At 44.6% G+C, this 16,505-nt stretch overlaps 1 protein-coding gene across 4 annotated transcripts in view; it reads left to right on the top strand.

The window, feature by feature from the left end:
• Positions 1–16,505, top strand: part of LYST (lysosomal trafficking regulator) — a 1,083,863-nt gene that overhangs the window by 837,693 nt on the left and 229,665 nt on the right. For all 4 annotated transcript variants that reach the window (XM_056566940.1, XM_056566939.1, XM_056566938.1 and 1 more), the window contains exon 39: positions 9,680–9,924. In XM_056566940.1, coding sequence (XP_056422915.1) covers positions 9,680–9,924 — 245 coding nt within the window. The remainder of the gene's footprint in view (positions 1–9,679; positions 9,925–16,505) is intronic.

Below are 16,505 nucleotides of genomic sequence, written 5' to 3'. Positions count from 1 at the left end.
GCTTGGAGTGTGGCAGCTGATAAGTCCACAAAGAGCTGGATACCTTCATAAGGTGCTGGCAGGGATTTGCGCTTTCTAGAAATTTGCAGAAGTCAGTCCTTAGTCTTAAAGAAAGTGTAGCGGGCCAACACATCTCTCGGAACATCGTCGGGCAGCGACCTGGGCTTAGCTACCCGATGTGCCCGGTCAATGCTGTATTCAAAGGATTCCAAGTCAGGTAGAAGGTGTTGTGTCAGTTCTCTTACATAGACCACCAGCTGAGAACCTTGAATCTTCTCCGGAATGCCCCTGAATTTGACATTGCTTCTCCTATTTCGGTCCTCTGAATCCACCAGCTTCTCTTGGACAGCCAAAATCTTATCATCCAGCGCGTTATGCGCATCTACCAGGCTGTTGTGTGCCGCAGCAAATGCCGCCATCTTAGATTCGGTATGCACCACTTTACGTTCCAAGTCCTTAACTGAGGAGCTGACAGGTGTTAGCAGTGAAGCAAAATCCATATGCAAAGAGGACCGAAGTAGCTGCAGCATCTCTTTTAGAGTCGCCTCTGAGACTGCTTTATCAGATGCATTGTAAGAGGCAAAAACATCCTCCCCACTCTCCCCACCACCCGCATCTCCAGCAGGTTCTGCATCCCATGGACCCTCTGTGGCAGCAGAGAATGTCGGTCTTTGCTTTGCGGGGCTAGTGAGGGGAGAGGAGGCACAGTGTTGCGGCGGGATAGCTGACTCCGTCTCCCAGCAAGTCAGAGACATCACCAGGCTGTAACGGTAAGGTATCGTCTTACCACTCTGCCGCCGCCATAGCCTTGCCAGGATCAGTAATGTCAGCCCAGTCAGCTGGAAGAAAGCAGGCTGGTCTGGCTCTAGAGGGTGACAGTGTCCCCGAGTTCTGTTTATTAGCAGCCGCGGCATGGGACGGGCCTCCGGGAGAGCTATTAAAGGTAGGACTCACTGTGTCTGTGCTGTAGCATGGAGAGGCAGAGCCATCTTTGTTTCCTCACGCCGAGCCGGGTCCCGGAGCAAAAAAGTGCTTTAGAGTATTGTAATCTCCTGGGTTGTTCATTCTTTTCCTGCTCCAAGTCGCCATGGTGCCGTGGAAGCACCAGGAATTGCTGGATAAGTCGCTGGCAGGAAGAAAATAGCTTTATCCCACGGGCCTGCTGCGGAGCTGTGCAGTTAAGCGGCCATCTCTTCTCGCGGCCAAGCCACGCCCCCATTATTATCCTTCTTATCTTTCTTACTTGACGGTCAAGTTGACACCACACCTGACTTCTCTATATAAAGCCAACTATGTACTGCACCATTTAGGTTGACTTAAAGTCTTGGTAAGATCAATGTTATTAAGATGGTGATTCTCCCATGCCTGCTATAGTTTTAGCTCACTCCCCAACAAGTTTGCTCTAATTCATATCAAGAAGCAAGCTCATAGGTAGGTGGGTCTGGAGGAAACGTTACTGTCCCCTATTCATACTTAACCGTTATGTGGTCCTCCTGTCCAGTAGCTCTATTAACTTTTTCGGTCCTGGTTGCCCTGCACACTTTCTCCCTGTGGCGTTGGGTGCATTTCAAATTCTCCCTGCAGTCTTCTGTCACTCCTCTTGATCCTTTTCTTTTTTTACCCTGTTAAACCAAATTACATGATTTTCTGAGTTGAAACAAACTAATTTTGTTGCCTGCCTAACCTTATGAGGGCTCACCAGATTTTCTCCTACTACCCTTCCCAGGTTTCTAGAGGGTCTAGGGTCTCCACTACCTTTTTTGAAGCCTATGTCATTTAAAGAAATGAAAGTTTACGGAGGGTTGGAAGAATGACCTGCATTCTTCCCTCTCCCTGCCAACAATGACATCACTGTTGTACAGTGGTCAGTAAAGTCAGCTGGCAGATCTCCCTGGTGGAGACATCCCTTAAAATACTCCTTAGGGTTTATATTGTCCCGGCTTATTTGCATACAATATTCCCTACAGTAACTCCAATGTGTATTAGATGATGTTATTTGAGGGGTACTATGTACCATGTGTGGTGGAGTTGTAGGGTAGTTGCCGAGTTTTGTATGCAGGTTCAGGACTTATTGGACAGTGTCTTGGCCTACTCCCTCCCACGGACCCTTAAATGCTGTCTCTTGGGTCACAAGTCTAGCAGAAGCCCTATTGCAAATTCTGCTGATTCCAGTTTATTTTTTTAGAGGCTTGAATACATGTAACTTCACAGTGAAATCAGTTGTTGTTGTCCCTTAACAGGGTTATGGATTGCTTACATACTATCATGCTGAATGAAAAATTGTAGGCAATTCGGGAGGACACTGTAGACTGTTTTAATGTTGTCTGGGAACCTGGTTTTCATCCTCTCACTGTCCACATATGCGTCACTTTTGTTTGTTCAGGGACAGGAGGCAGCCTATATTTCCTATTTTTATTGTTTGTCTACTATGTATAAACCCACTATTGGGTGATGAGCCTGTTTGTAACCGCACCTTTCTTTATTAATTCGGTCTAGTTCTGACCGTTCATTTCTGCAAAATTTTTATTTTTCTGGCACCAGTTGATTTAAAAAAAAAATAATTCCACTGGAGTACCCCTTTAACCCCGTCACGACGAGTGACGTACATGTACGGCGCCGCGAAGTGTCACTTGGCGCGCGGTGACGAATTACATGTACGTCGCGGGGTTCTGGGAGCACCGCATCACCGGTAGCGGTGATCGGGCCGGGATGACTGCTGTTATCTAACAGCAGGCATCCCGGCACATCGCCGAGGGGGGTCCTGAGACCCCCCCATGACCGCGATGCGCGCAAATCGCAGGTCAATTCAGACCTGCGATCTGCGCGATTCAGGGTCATACGGGTCACTGGTGACCCGGTGACTCGGAAAATAAGAGGGATCGGGGGTGTCCGATCCCCCTGAAGGGATAGGAGTTTGGTGGCAGGGGTGCCACCCCTCCTATCCCTGCTATTGGTCGGCCGAGCGACCGACCGATAGCAGACCAGGGGAGGGGGGGTTAAAGTTCGGTTCCCCCACTTTGCCCACCTATCGGTGTCCAGGCAAAACGGGGGAACCGTCCAGGGAAGGTCTGCGCCGAAGGTCCCTTACCTGGATCCCGGATCCCCGAGCGCGATCCTCCCCCCACGTGCGGCGGCGGCAGCAATACTTCTGGGTCCTGCTAGGTGAGTTGTTGCCTAGCAACATCTGGAGGGCCACAGTTTACAGTGGTCTCTAAACCGTGGCCCTCCAGATGTTGCAAAACTACAACTCCCAGCATGCCCAAACAGCTGTTTGCTGTGTGGGCATGCTGGGACTTGTAGTTTTGCAATATTTAGAGGGGTTCAGGTTGTAGATCACTAAGTGGTCTCAAACTGTAGCCCTCCAGATGTTGCAAAACTACAACTCTCAGCATGCCCAGACAGCAGTTTGCTGTCTGGGCATGCTGCGAGTTGTAGTTTTGCAACATCTGGAGGGCCACAGTTTTGAGACCACTGGACAGTGATTTACAACCTGTACCCCTCTATATCTTGCAAAACTACAACTCCCAGCATTCAGGAACAGCATAAGGCTGTCTTGGCATGCTGGGAGTTGTACTTGCGTGCCTCCAGCCATTGCATAACTACATTTCCCAGCATGCCCTTCCACAATCAGTACATGCTGGGAGTTGTAGTCTTGCAACAGCTGGAGGCACACTGGTTGGAAAATACTGAGTTAGGTCATAGAACCTAACTCAAGGTTTTCCAGCCAGTGTGCCTCCAGTTGTTGCAAAGCTACAACTCCCAGCATGCATGGTCTGTCAGTGCATGCTGGGAGTTGTAGTTTTGACCCCCCTCCCATGTGAATGTACAGGCTACATTCACACTGGCGGCAGATTACAGTGAGTTCGCCGCAGCTCCTAGCGGGAGACTCAGTGTAATCTGCCTCCAGTGTGAATGTAACCTAAAAACACTACACTACACTAACATAAAATAAAGAGTAAAACACTACATATACACATGTACACTGCCCCCCCTCCACCACCCCCCTCCCCAATAAAAATTAAAAACGTATTGTACGGCAGTGTTTCTAAGATGGAGCCTCCAGCTGTTGCAAAACAAAAACTCCCAGCATTTCTGGACATTAATTGACTGTCCAAGCATGCTGGGAGTTTAGCAACAGCTGGAGGCACCCTGTTTTGGAATCACTGGCATAGAATACCCCTATGTCTACCCCTATGCAAGTCCCTAATTCAGGCCTCAAATGTGCATTCACTCATGCGCTCTCACTTTGGAGCCCTGTCGTATTTCAAGGCAACAGAATAGGGTCACATATGGGGTATCGCCGTACTCGGGAGAAATTGCCTAACAAATTTTGGGGGGCTTTTTCTCCTCTTACCCCTTATGAAAAGGAACAGTTGGGGTCTACACCAGCATGTTAGTGTAAAAAATAAACATTTTTACACTAACATGCTGGTGTTGCCCTATACTTTTCATTTTCAAAAGAGGTAAAAGGGAAAAACGCCCCCCAAAATTTGTAACGCAATTTCTCCCGAGTACGGAGATACCCCATATGTGGGCGCAAAGTGCTCTGGGGGCGCACAACAAGGCCCAGAAGGGAGAGTGCGCCATGTACATTTGAGGTGATTTGCACAGGGGTGGCTGATTGTTACAGCGGTTCTGACAAACGCAAAAAAAAAACACACCCACATGTGACCTCATTTTGGAAACTACACCCCTCACGGAATGTAATAAGGGGTGCAGTGAGAATTTACCCCCCACAGGTGTCTGACGGATCTTTGGAACAGTGGTCCGTGAAAATGAAAAATTTTGCACAGCCCACTGTTCCAAAGATCTGTCAGACACCAGTGGGGGGTAAATGCTCACTGTACCCCTCATTACATTCTGTGAGAGGTCTAGTTTCCAAAATGGTATGCCATGTGTTTTTTTTTTTTTTTTTGCTGTCCTGGCACCATAGGGGCTTCCTAAATGCGACATGCCCCCCGAGCAAAATTTGCTCTCAAAAAGCCAAATATGACTCCTTCTCTTCTGAGCATTGTAGTTCGCCTGCAGTGCACTTCAGGTCCACTTATGGGGTACCTCCATACTCAGAAGAGATGGGGTTACAAATTTGGGGGGGGTCTTTTCTGCTCTTAACCCTTTAAAAAATGTGAAATTTGGGGGGAAACCAACATTTTAGTGAAAATTTTTATTTTTACATATGCAAAAGTCGTGAAACACCTGTGGGGTATTAAGGCTCACTTTATTCCTTGTTACGTTCCTCAAGGGGTCTAGTTTCCAAAATGGTATGCCATGTGTTTTTTTTTTTTTTTTTTTTGTTCTGGCACCATAGGGGCTTCCTAAATGCGACATGCCCCCCAAAAACCATTTCAGAAAAACGTACTCTCTAAAATCCCCTTCTGAGCCCTCTACTGCGCCCGCCGAACACTTTACATAGACATATGAGGTATGTGCTTACTCGAGAGAAATTGGGTTACACATACAAGTATACATTTTCTCCTTTTACCCCTTGTAAAAATTCAAAAATTGCATCTACAAGAACATGCGAGTGTAAAAAATGAAGATTTTGAATTTTCTCCTTCACTTTGCTGCTTTTCCTGTGAAACACCTAAAGGGTTAAAACATTTACTGAATGTCATTTTGAATACTTTGGGGGGTGCAGTTTTTATAATGGGGTCATTTATGGGATATTTCTAATATGAATACCCTTCAAATCCACTTCAAACCTGAACTGTTCCCTGAAAAATTGTGAGTTTGAAGATTTTGTGAAAAATTGGAAAATTGCTGCTGAACTTTGAAGCCCTCTGGTGTCTTCCAAAAGTTAAAACTTGTAAATTTTATGATGCAATCATAAAGTAGACATATTGTATATGTGAATTCAAAAAACAAAATATTTGGAATATCCATTTTCCTTACAAGCAGAGAGCTTCAAAGTTAGAAAAATGCAAAATTTTAAATTTTTTCATCAAATTTGGGGATTTTTCACCAAGAAAGGATGCAAGTTACCACAAAAATTTACCACTATGTTAAAGTAGATTATGTCACGAAGAAACAATCTCAGAATCAGAATGATAAGTAAAAGCATTCCAGAGTTATTAATGTTTGAAGTGACAGTGGTCAGATTTGCAAAAAAGGGCTTCGTCCTAGAGGTGAAAATGGGCTCCGTCCTGAAGGGGTTAAAGGGGTATTCCTGTGAAAAACATTTTTTTAATATCAACTGGCTCCAGAAAGTTAAACAGATTTGTAAATTATATAAAGTAGAAAAAGTTAGTGGCAGTGGCACCTAACGGTATATAGAAATGCAAAATATCTATTATAGAGGTCCAACAAATTACAGACTATAGTGGTGGTCCATGTTCATAATGAATTTCCTGACGTGGTGCCAGGACTGAGGTATGCAAACGAAACAATAATGGTAACAAAGAAAAAGGTCCGGCAACTCACCGTCTAGACGCAAACTGCTAACAGGCTTGAAATCCGTCCATGGGGCAGAGGTAAGTGCGGAAAGCTCAGGAGGCGATTAACTGGTTGATTTCGTGCAAGAGCACTTCGTCCGGCCTCCAAGATTTGTAAATTACTTATTTAAAAATCTTAATCCTACTAGTACTTATCAGCTGCTCAATTTGAGTTGTTCTTTTCTGTCTGACAACAGTGCTTCCTGCTGACACCTCTGTCTGTCTCGCGGGAACTGTCCAGAGCAGGATAGGTTTGCTATGGGGATTTGTTCCTACTCTGGACAGTTCCTGAGACAGATAGAGGTGTCAGCAGAGAGCACTGTTGTCAGACAGAAAAGAACAACTCAACGTCAGCAGCTGATAAGTACTGGTAGGATTAAGATTTTTTATTAGAAGTAATTTACAAATCTGTTTAACTTTCTTGAGCCAGTTGATATAAAAAAATATTTTTTTACTGGAATGCCCTTTAATGCATCTAGAGAATAGAAAGCAGTGATTGTGAGGGATGCAGGCTCTAGTAACTACTCTGCACAGCTCAGATATTGTTTTTGCGACAATATTTAGCTAAAAAAAAAAAAAAAAAAAAAGCCGCCAAATGCAAGTCTATAACTGGAACTGGAACATATGAAAACCCTGTGGCAAAGGGTGTAGGGTGCATTCACACCACGTTTTGTATGTACGGGTGCCGGATCCGGCGGGGGGAGGGGCAAACCAGGTGCTCCCGTTCCCCAACCGGATCAGCCCGTGACTCCGTTTACTTTAAAGACCCGACCGGAGTCAAACGGTGACTCCGGTCGGCTCAGTTTTGACCCGTATGCGGTTTTGGACCGGACCTAAAACCGTAGTCAAGTACGGTTTTAGGCTCGGTCAGGAAACCGCATACGGGTCAAAACTGAGCCGACCGGAGTCACGGTTTGGCTCGGGTCGAGTCATGAAAGTAAACAGAGTCACGGGCTGATCCGGCCGGGGTACGGGAGCGCCCGGTTTGCCCCTCCCTATGTACAAAACGTGGTGTGAATGCATTACTTACGAAAGTTTGTTACTGTACACCAATGTGTTAAAATGGCCCCAAGTCACAACCTAATTACACAGGAAATGTTAACACAATCTACAAGATCTACAATTACAAGATATTCCAGCATTGTCATTTTATGACAGGAAAGCTTCTCCTGTCCTCTATATCAGAGAGCTCCACTGTTCCTCTTTGCCAAATGGTTCCTTTGTGAATGACAACTACAGTCTACATCTGCACTCAAACTATTTCTCTGGTCAGCTGCTATAGCTTAATAGTTAATATTGGAACTTATAGTGTGCACTTCAGTCACAGCAGTCACAGTGGAGCGTTGTAGAGCAGTGTTTACAATCTTTTTCCTATAGTAAAAGTGAATTATTTAGAAAGTAGAAAGTGTATAGATATGTTTAAATTCAAATTATGGGTATGCAGAGACATGAAATAGCACTATGAAGTAATACTTTTCCGAATTAGACAAGATTATCATATAACCTATTAGTTGTTGTGGTTGTTGTATGCGATCCTTGTGGGCAACACTTTTGTCAGGCCCAAGGCCTGATTATGGAATCCTACATGTGTATTATAATTGTATTTGTGTATAATGTATAATCTAAGGCATGGGTGAGGGTTCATTTAGACTGTGTATTCCTTTTTTTGTAGCCCAGTTTTATTTGGGGGGGGTGGGGGGTGGGGGGGGGGGGATAGGCCCCTTCAGTGCCATCTTTACCTTGGAATGCAGGGCCTTTGGTGTCAAGAAAAGAAATTAAAGGACAACTATAGTGGTAAACATTTATATATGCCCGTGCCCAGGCCTCAAAAATAAACAAAATAAACTCGTACATACCTTCCTTTGAGCCCTCGTTGGTCCGGCACAGGCCTCACGGTCTGGCAGTGCTGACATCATTCCACTTCCTGGGGACGGGGATGCCGCAGAGCCGTCGGCGTATCACCCGGTCGTGGCGATGTCCTGCCCCGGCCTGGGATAGGCTGAGCCCACTGTCATGTAAGGAGCTCTGGCCGGCTTCTTACATGACAGTGGGCTCAGCCTATCACAGGCCGGGGCGGGACATCGCTACGGCCGGTGATACGCCGACAGCTCTGGGGCGTCCCCGTCCCCAGGAAGTGGAATGACATCAGCTGTGCCGGACCAACGGGGGCTTGTAGGAAGGTATGTACATGTTTCTTTTGTTTTATTTTTGAGGCACGGGCATATATAAATGTTTACCACTGCAGTTGTCCTTTAATGGAGACAGATCTATCAGCCTGGAGAGGCAAGATCTCTCTGTCTCCATCTTAAGAGGGAGGTGTCAGGCCCAAGGCCGTATTATGAAATCCTACATGTGTATTATAATTGTATTTGTGTATAATGTATAATCTAAGGCATGGGTGAGGGTTCATTCAGACTGTGTATTCGTTTTTGTGTATTCCAGTTTTATTGGGGGGGGGGGGGGGGGGGTCCTGTCAGTCTGCCTGTGTTATACCTCCTTTGAAGTCAGGCACTCTCGCCATCGTAAACAAGCTAAGGGAGCAGGAATGAGGGATGGCAGTTTCCTCCCCCTGTGGGGTCCAATGAATTCCCCTTTTCCCTCCAAAAAAAAATGACTATAAAACAGTGATGCTGGACAAAGCTTTGTTCAAGCCTGTGGTAAAACAAGATCCTAAGATACAGCTGGACTCTGACTCACAAAGACTGCTTACACCATTATGCTGTAAGGACTATCATGTTTTCTGACCTTGTCTTGCTGAACTCTTTTATATATTTTTGTACGTCTATGTCATTTGTTTATTTTATACGTAGCACGTATAATCAGCTCTGGTCTTTGAGCTCTAAATATAGGAGCTCACCTTTCTGAAGGAAGCTCTGGTGAAACACGTTTATAAAAGGGTTAATTTGGTGACTTGCTGGGACTAGTAGTGGATACCCAGAGGTCTGATGGCTTCAACCCTTGCACCATCACACACTCTCTAGCATCTTGGCTGGACCGATAGGGTGTGATCGTGACAACTTTATTTTTAAAAATACACAAGCAGTGATAAACGGTTGCAAGGACAGTGCAGTAGAGGGAATCGAAAAGAATCGGGTAAATATATTGGAAAGGTTTTCTGATTATTATTTTTTTTTTTTCGTTTTGCAATTCATTATATGTTTACCACTTGATTTCCTCTTACATAGTTGTTTGCTGTCTTTGCATATGTTCAAATGTAATTGCAAGTATTTTTTTTTTTTTTATTCAAGGTTCGAGATGATGTTTACCAGAAAATATTGACCAATAACCTTCCTAATCTTTTGGAGTATGGTAACATTACAGCTCTGACCCAACTCTGGTGTTCTGGACAGATAACCAACTTTGAATATCTAACTCACTTGAACAAGCATGCTGGACGATCATTCAATGACTTAATGCAATACCCTGTATTTCCATTCATACTCAGTGATTACACCAGTGAAACACTTGACCTTAGCACCACCTTGATATACAGGTATATACAAACTTTGTAGATATTCTGGCACAGACATATTGTATGGCTATATATTAAACAAAACGCACACTCCACAATTTAAGTGGCCTTTTCAGGTCTCCAATGCTACTGTAAGGCTGGAATTCCTCTGAGTTTTTTTTTTGCAGAAACGCCCTAAAAAAAAGCCTATTTTCATCGACAAAACGCCGCGTCCAGATGTTAACTGCAAGTCAATAGTAAACTGAAAAATGTCAGATTCACTTGGCGTTTTTCAGCTTGCTGTTTTTTTAATCCTTTTGCCGTTTTTCAACAATTTCGGGCTCAGAGGCTGGATTTTCAAAGTGCCCATCAAAACCTAGTTTGGTGTTTTTTGCCCTGAAATCGCGGTGTTTTCCTTCCATAGAAGTCTATGGGAGAGCAAAAACGGAAAGAAAAACGCCATGTTGGTTTCAATTTTTGCGTTTTTGCAGGCGGTTTTTATTCTTTTTAGGACTTTAGCGATCCAAAAAAGTGATGGAGATACATTTTTTATTAAAATTTCGTAGGGTACCAGTAAAAAAATGAATAAAAAAGATACAGTAGTGATGGAAAAAATTGTATCTATTTATCTTTTTTACTTCAAAATTTGTATTAATTTTTAAACGAAATCAATTTATGTGGGTGGGTAACGCACTAAAAATGTAGCCGACAATAATAAAAATGTAGTGTGCGTGTGTGTTTCACATTTTTCTTTTTAGGTAGTACTACTACTCCCAGCATGGAACACACTGTTCCATGATGGGAGTAGTAGTACCTGTACTAATAGACAGATCACCTGTTGCGATCCTTCTGTATGATCTATAGATGCGGCCAGCCGCTCTTCTATGGTCCCCTGCACTGCCGTATATATACAACTATTAATATTTCCTGCAGAGAGCTGTTATTGGCCAGATGGTTCCAGCCAATCACAACTCTGGGAGAAATATGAGTAGGTGTATATATACGTCAGTGCACGTGACCATAGAAGAGTGGCAGCATCTATACATTTTACAGGACGTTAGAAGTAACACTCGCTGTGATCTGTCTATTAATGCAGGTACTACTGCTACCAGCATGGAGCAAAGTGTGCTCCATGTTGGGAGCAGTAGTACCTGCAGTAAGGGTCAGATCACAGCAGAAGTCACTTCTCCTGACACCCGCTGCGATCCTCCTGAAGTGACTGTCGGGATCAGCTGTACCCGAGGCTACAGAGCCAGGAGAACAGCTGATGCTGAGCAGTAGATTTGCATCGTATATCTAGTGCCCAGCAAGAACTTACAGTGAGCCTGTAATGTGTATACAGTATACACTTTGCTGGCTCACTTAACCCCTTGTTGAGCTGTGCGCTAAGCCAGCCCAGCAAGGAAAGAGTTAACCTCCACTGCTGGATAGTGTAGGTTAACCCTTTGGGCAGCATACAATATATACAGCTATCTATAGATAGCTGTATATAGTGTATACAGAAGACAAAGAAGTCCCCTTACCTCTCTCCAGTCCCCGCGGGTCTGTGTAGCTCTGCCCCCTAGTGATGATTTCATTAGGGGCAGAGCTACAGACGGGATCCAGGCTCGTAAGGGTATAAGGCTCTGTTAACATTGTCCGTTTTGTATAATGTGAACAGACCCTTCTGCCAGTGTCTTACCAGACAGGGAGACTCCAGCTGTTGCTAAACTACAACTCCCAGCATGCCCAGACAGCCAAAGGCTGTCTGGGCATACTGGGAGTTGTAGTTTTGCACCAATTGGAGGCTCCCTGTTTGGGAAGATATTGCATTAAGGGTGCTCTTCCCTGCAGAGAGTGCAAAAAATGTCCTAATCCATTTTTTTCTTTTTTTTTTTCTTCTCGTTTCAGATCCGTGTATGCAGAGGATTACGGCGGATTCGATGGATTACGACGGATTAACTGGATTTTTTTTATTTTAATAAAATGCTTAACGAGGGCTGTGGGGGAGTGTTTTTTTTTTATAAAATAATTTTTCCAATGTGTTGGGTTTTTTTTAATTGAATTTTCAGGCTTAGTAATGGAGGCTGTCTAATAGACGGAATCCATTACTAAACCGTGGCTTAGTGTAAGCCCCAAAAACAGTTAGTGCTAACCCCCAATTATTACCCCGGTACCCACCGCCACAGGGGTGCCAGGAAGAGCCGGTACCAACAGGCCCGGAGCGTCAAAAATGGTGCTCCTGGGCCTAGGCGGTAACAGGCTGGCGTTATTTAGTCTGGGGAGGGCCAGTAACAATGTTCATCACCCACCCTGGTAAAGTCAGGCTGTTACTGCTTGGTTGGTATCTGGCTGGGAATGAAAATATGGGGAAACCTATGCATTTTTTAAAATGTATTTATTTATTTAAAAAAAAAACGCATAGGGTTCCCCGTATTTTCATTCTCAGCACAATACCAACCAAGCAGAAACAGCCTGATGTTACCAGGGTGGGCGAGGACCATTGTTACTGGACCTCCCCAGCCTAAATAACGCCAGCCTGTTACCGCCTAGACCCAGGAGCGCCATTTTTGATGCTCCGGGCCTGTTTGTACCGGTTCTTCCTGGCACCCCTGTGGCGGTGGGTACCCGGGTAATAATTGGGGGTTAGTGCTAGCTGTTTTTGGCGCTAACGCTAAGCCCTGGCTTAGTAATGGATTCTGTCAATAAGACAGCTTCCACTACTAAGCCTGAAAATTCAATTAAAAAATTAAAAAAATCACAACACATGGGATAAATTCTTTTATTTTAAAAAACACTTCCCCACAGCCCTCGATACCCATTTTATTAAAAGAAAAAAATCCAGTTTATCCGCCGTAATCCTCTGCATACACGGACCTGAAACGAGAAGAAAAAAAATACACAAAAAATTGGTTAGTACATTTTTGGCACTCTCCGCTGGGGAGAGTGCCCATAATGCAATGTCTACCCAAACAGGAAGCCTCCAATTGGTGCAAAACTACACCTCCCAGCATGCCCAGCCTTTGGCTGTCTGGGCATGCTGGGAGTTGTACTTTAGCAACAGCTGGAGTCTCCCTGTCTGGGTAGACACTGCCAGAAGGGTATGTTCACATTATACAAAATGGACAATGTGAACAGAGCTTCAGACCCTTACTAGCCTGACACCCTTCTGTAGCTCCGCCCCTAATGTCATCACTAAGGGGCGGAGCTACATGGACCCAACAGGGAGTGAGGGAGGTAAGTGGACCTCCTGTTCTGTATACACTATATACAGCTATCTATAGATAGCTGTTTATACTGTATACCGCCCAAAGGGCTATAGGGGCAGGAAGTCCTGTCAGTCTGGTGACACTATGCCCCCCTGTATACTATATGGCCGGGGAGGTGAGTAGTGATGCTATACATCACTTCTCATCTCATTACACTCTGTGGAACGACCCACAGAGTGGTACCCTGAAGGCAGTGAGAAAACTGTAACAGGGGACAAAACTGGCTATTTCCACACACCAGGAAAAATGCCAGAAAAACTGCCAAAATGCAGGAAAAATCCGTGGCAGTTTCCCTGGCAGTTTTTCCTGGCGGTTTTGCTGGGGGGAAAAAACCTCAGTGGAATTCTAGCCTAACTGAGCAGCAAGATAAATGAGAGAAGTGGAGCTTAGGGGTATATGTTACCTTCTATGATTTGATGATTTATATTTTCATGTAAAAATGCACTCAGGACTTTGTTCTAGCGATTGTTGTGTCCACTGTTATAGGACCATTGCTAATCAGACTTTGATAGTGTATCCCATTAATATAGCATCAGTGTCTCTCTTTGGGCAACCATTCTAAATTCTGAGCCTTTAATAATGAGAGGACTCTGATTATCTTACATCAGTCTACCGATGGGAGTTAAACAAAGTTAACAGGGTGTTGTGCAGAAGATTTGCCACCTTTTATCTACTTTATTTCAAACTGTCTTAATTATTGTAATGTTGAAATTACTGATATATAAAGGCTTCCCTGCAGTCCTGTATGTAGAATGATGCAGCTCCGAATCCTCCAATGTTGTGTGCAGCCTGATGCCTTCCCTTCCCCAAATCCATAAGATGGCTGCCTAAGAAGGAGAATGTGACCATTATGTCGCTCTGCTTCTTCCTAGCAGTACATTGCACACAAGCAACTGGAGCTGTGGAAGGCAGAGTGAACACAGAAAGTCACAGAAAACACATCGGGCAGCTCTGGGTAGCTGATCGTGATACCTGTGGCGAAATCCTGGGGTCCCGATCAGCTGTTAGAACGGAGGAAAGTCTCCTACCTGCTTCCCGGCTGTCCGTTCGGTGCTCCTTTGCTGCAGAAAGCCATCACAGACTGTAGCAATGGAGCACCAATAACACTGATCACTGCTGTGCTATGGCACAGCATTGCTCAGTGTTTGGAATCCGAAGTTTGCATGTAATAATCCCCTATAGGGACTAAAAAATAGTGAACATATGAAGAAAAAAAAAAGTTTTGTAAATGTATATAAGCCCCTTCTCTAATAAAAAGTTTAAATCATCCCCAATTTCTCATTTTTTAACCCCTTAAGGACATGCACCATAAATGTACAGCGCTGCAGAAAGGTACTTCGTGCACAGCACCTATGCATAGCATTAATCAGTATTGGCAATCTAATGATTGCTATAGATAGTCCCCTATGGGAACTAAAAAAAATTTAAAATAAATGTAAAAAAATTTTTTGTAAAAGCCCCTCCCCCCAATAAAGATTTAAATCACCCCTTTCCCCATTTTAATAAAAAAAACACAAAAAATCATAAATAAACATATTTGGGATTGTTGCGTACGTAAATATCCAAACGATAAAAATATGTTATTGATCCCATACGGTGAATGGCATTTTTGAAAAAAAAAAATCCAAAATGTCAGCTTTTTTGTCACATCACATTGCAAAAATTTTTTATAAAAAGCGATCAAAAAGTCACATATACACAAGAAAATACGCATCACATCCTCGTAAACGGCAAAATGTGAGTTAGAGGTGGTCAAAATAGGGCAATTTTAAACATACTGATTTTGTAAAAAGCAAAAAGCTTGTACAATAATGGAACTCTTTTTGACCCAGAAAATAATGTCAAATGTCATTTTGGCCATAAAGTGTACAGTGTGAAAATTGTGATTTTGGTTAAAATTTCCTTACACAAATTTTTTTTTTTTCGGTTTACTGTACAATTTAGGGTAAAGTGAGTGCTGTCATTACAAAGTACAACTGGTCACGTGAAAAAGAAGCCCTCATGGGTCTGTTAATGGAAATATAAAAGAGTTATGGATTTTAGAAGGCGAGGAGGAAGAAACAAAAACGCAAAAATAAAATTTGCTGTGTCCTTAAAGGGGTACTCCGCTGGAAAACGTGTGTGTGTGTGTGTGTGTGTGTGTGTGTGTGTGTGTATATATATATATATATATATATATATATATAAATATATATATATATATACCGTATTTATCGGGGTATACCACGCACCGGCCTATAACACGCACCCTCATTTTACCAAGGATATTTGGGTAAAAAAAGTTTTTTACCCAAATATCCATGATAAAATGAGGGTGCGTGTGTGCGCGTGTATACCCCGATACACCCCCAGGAAAGGCAGGGGGAGAGAGGCCGTCGCTGCCCGCTTCTCTCCCCCTGCCTTTCCTGGGGTCTAGAGCGCTGCTGTCGGCCCTTTTCACCCCCTGGTTATCAGCGCCGCTGCCCGTTCTGTCCCCCTGACTATCGGTGCCGGCGCCGATAGCCAGGGGGAGAGAAGCGGCGCCGACAGCCAGGGGGAGAGAAGGGGCAGCGGCACCCATTGCCGGCGCCGCTGCCCCGTTGCCTCCCCCCATCCCCGGTGGCATAATTACCTGAGTCGGGTCCGCGCTGCTCCAGGCCTCCGTCGTGCATCCCCAGCGTCGTTGCTATGCACGGCGCGGCGCTCTGACGTCATGCGCCGCGCCGTTCAGCGCATAGCAATGACGCCGGGGACGCACGACGGAGGCCTGGAGCAGCGCGGACCCGACTCAGGTAATTATGCCACCGGGGATGGGGGGAGGCAACGGGGCAGCGGCTCCGGCAATGGGTGCCGCTGCCCCTTCTCTCCCCCTGGCTGTCGGCGCCGATAACCAGGGGGTGAAAAGGGCCGACAGCAGCGCTCTAGACCCCAGGAAAGGCAGGGGGAGAGAAGCGGGCAGCGACGGCCTCTCTCCCCCTGCCTTTCCTGGGGGTATATCGGGGTATAACACGAACACAGACTTTAACAGAGAATTACTTACTGTGGAGCATACAGCAGCTGATAAGTACTGGAAGGATTAAGATACTAATAGAAGTAATTTACAGATCTGTTTAACTTTCTCGCTCCAGTTGATTTAAAGGGGTATTCCAGGCAAAAACTTTTCTTATATATATCAGCTGGCTCCGGAAAGTTAAACAGATTTGTAAATTACTTCTATTAAAAAATCTTAATCCTTCCAATAGTTATTAGCTTCTGAGGTTTTCTGTCTAACTGCTCAATGATGATGTCACGTTCGGGGAGCTGTGCATGATGAGAGAATATCCCCATAGGAACTGGACAGCTCCCGGGACGTGAGTCATGAGAAAGCAGTTGGACAGAAAACAGCAACTCAACTTC

This window comes from Hyla sarda, chromosome 3, assembly GCF_029499605.1.
Source record: "Hyla sarda isolate aHylSar1 chromosome 3, aHylSar1.hap1, whole genome shotgun sequence".
NCBI classification, from domain to species: Eukaryota; Metazoa; Chordata; class Amphibia; order Anura; family Hylidae; genus Hyla; species Hyla sarda.
This window is presented reverse-complemented; position numbering and strand designations above follow the sequence as displayed.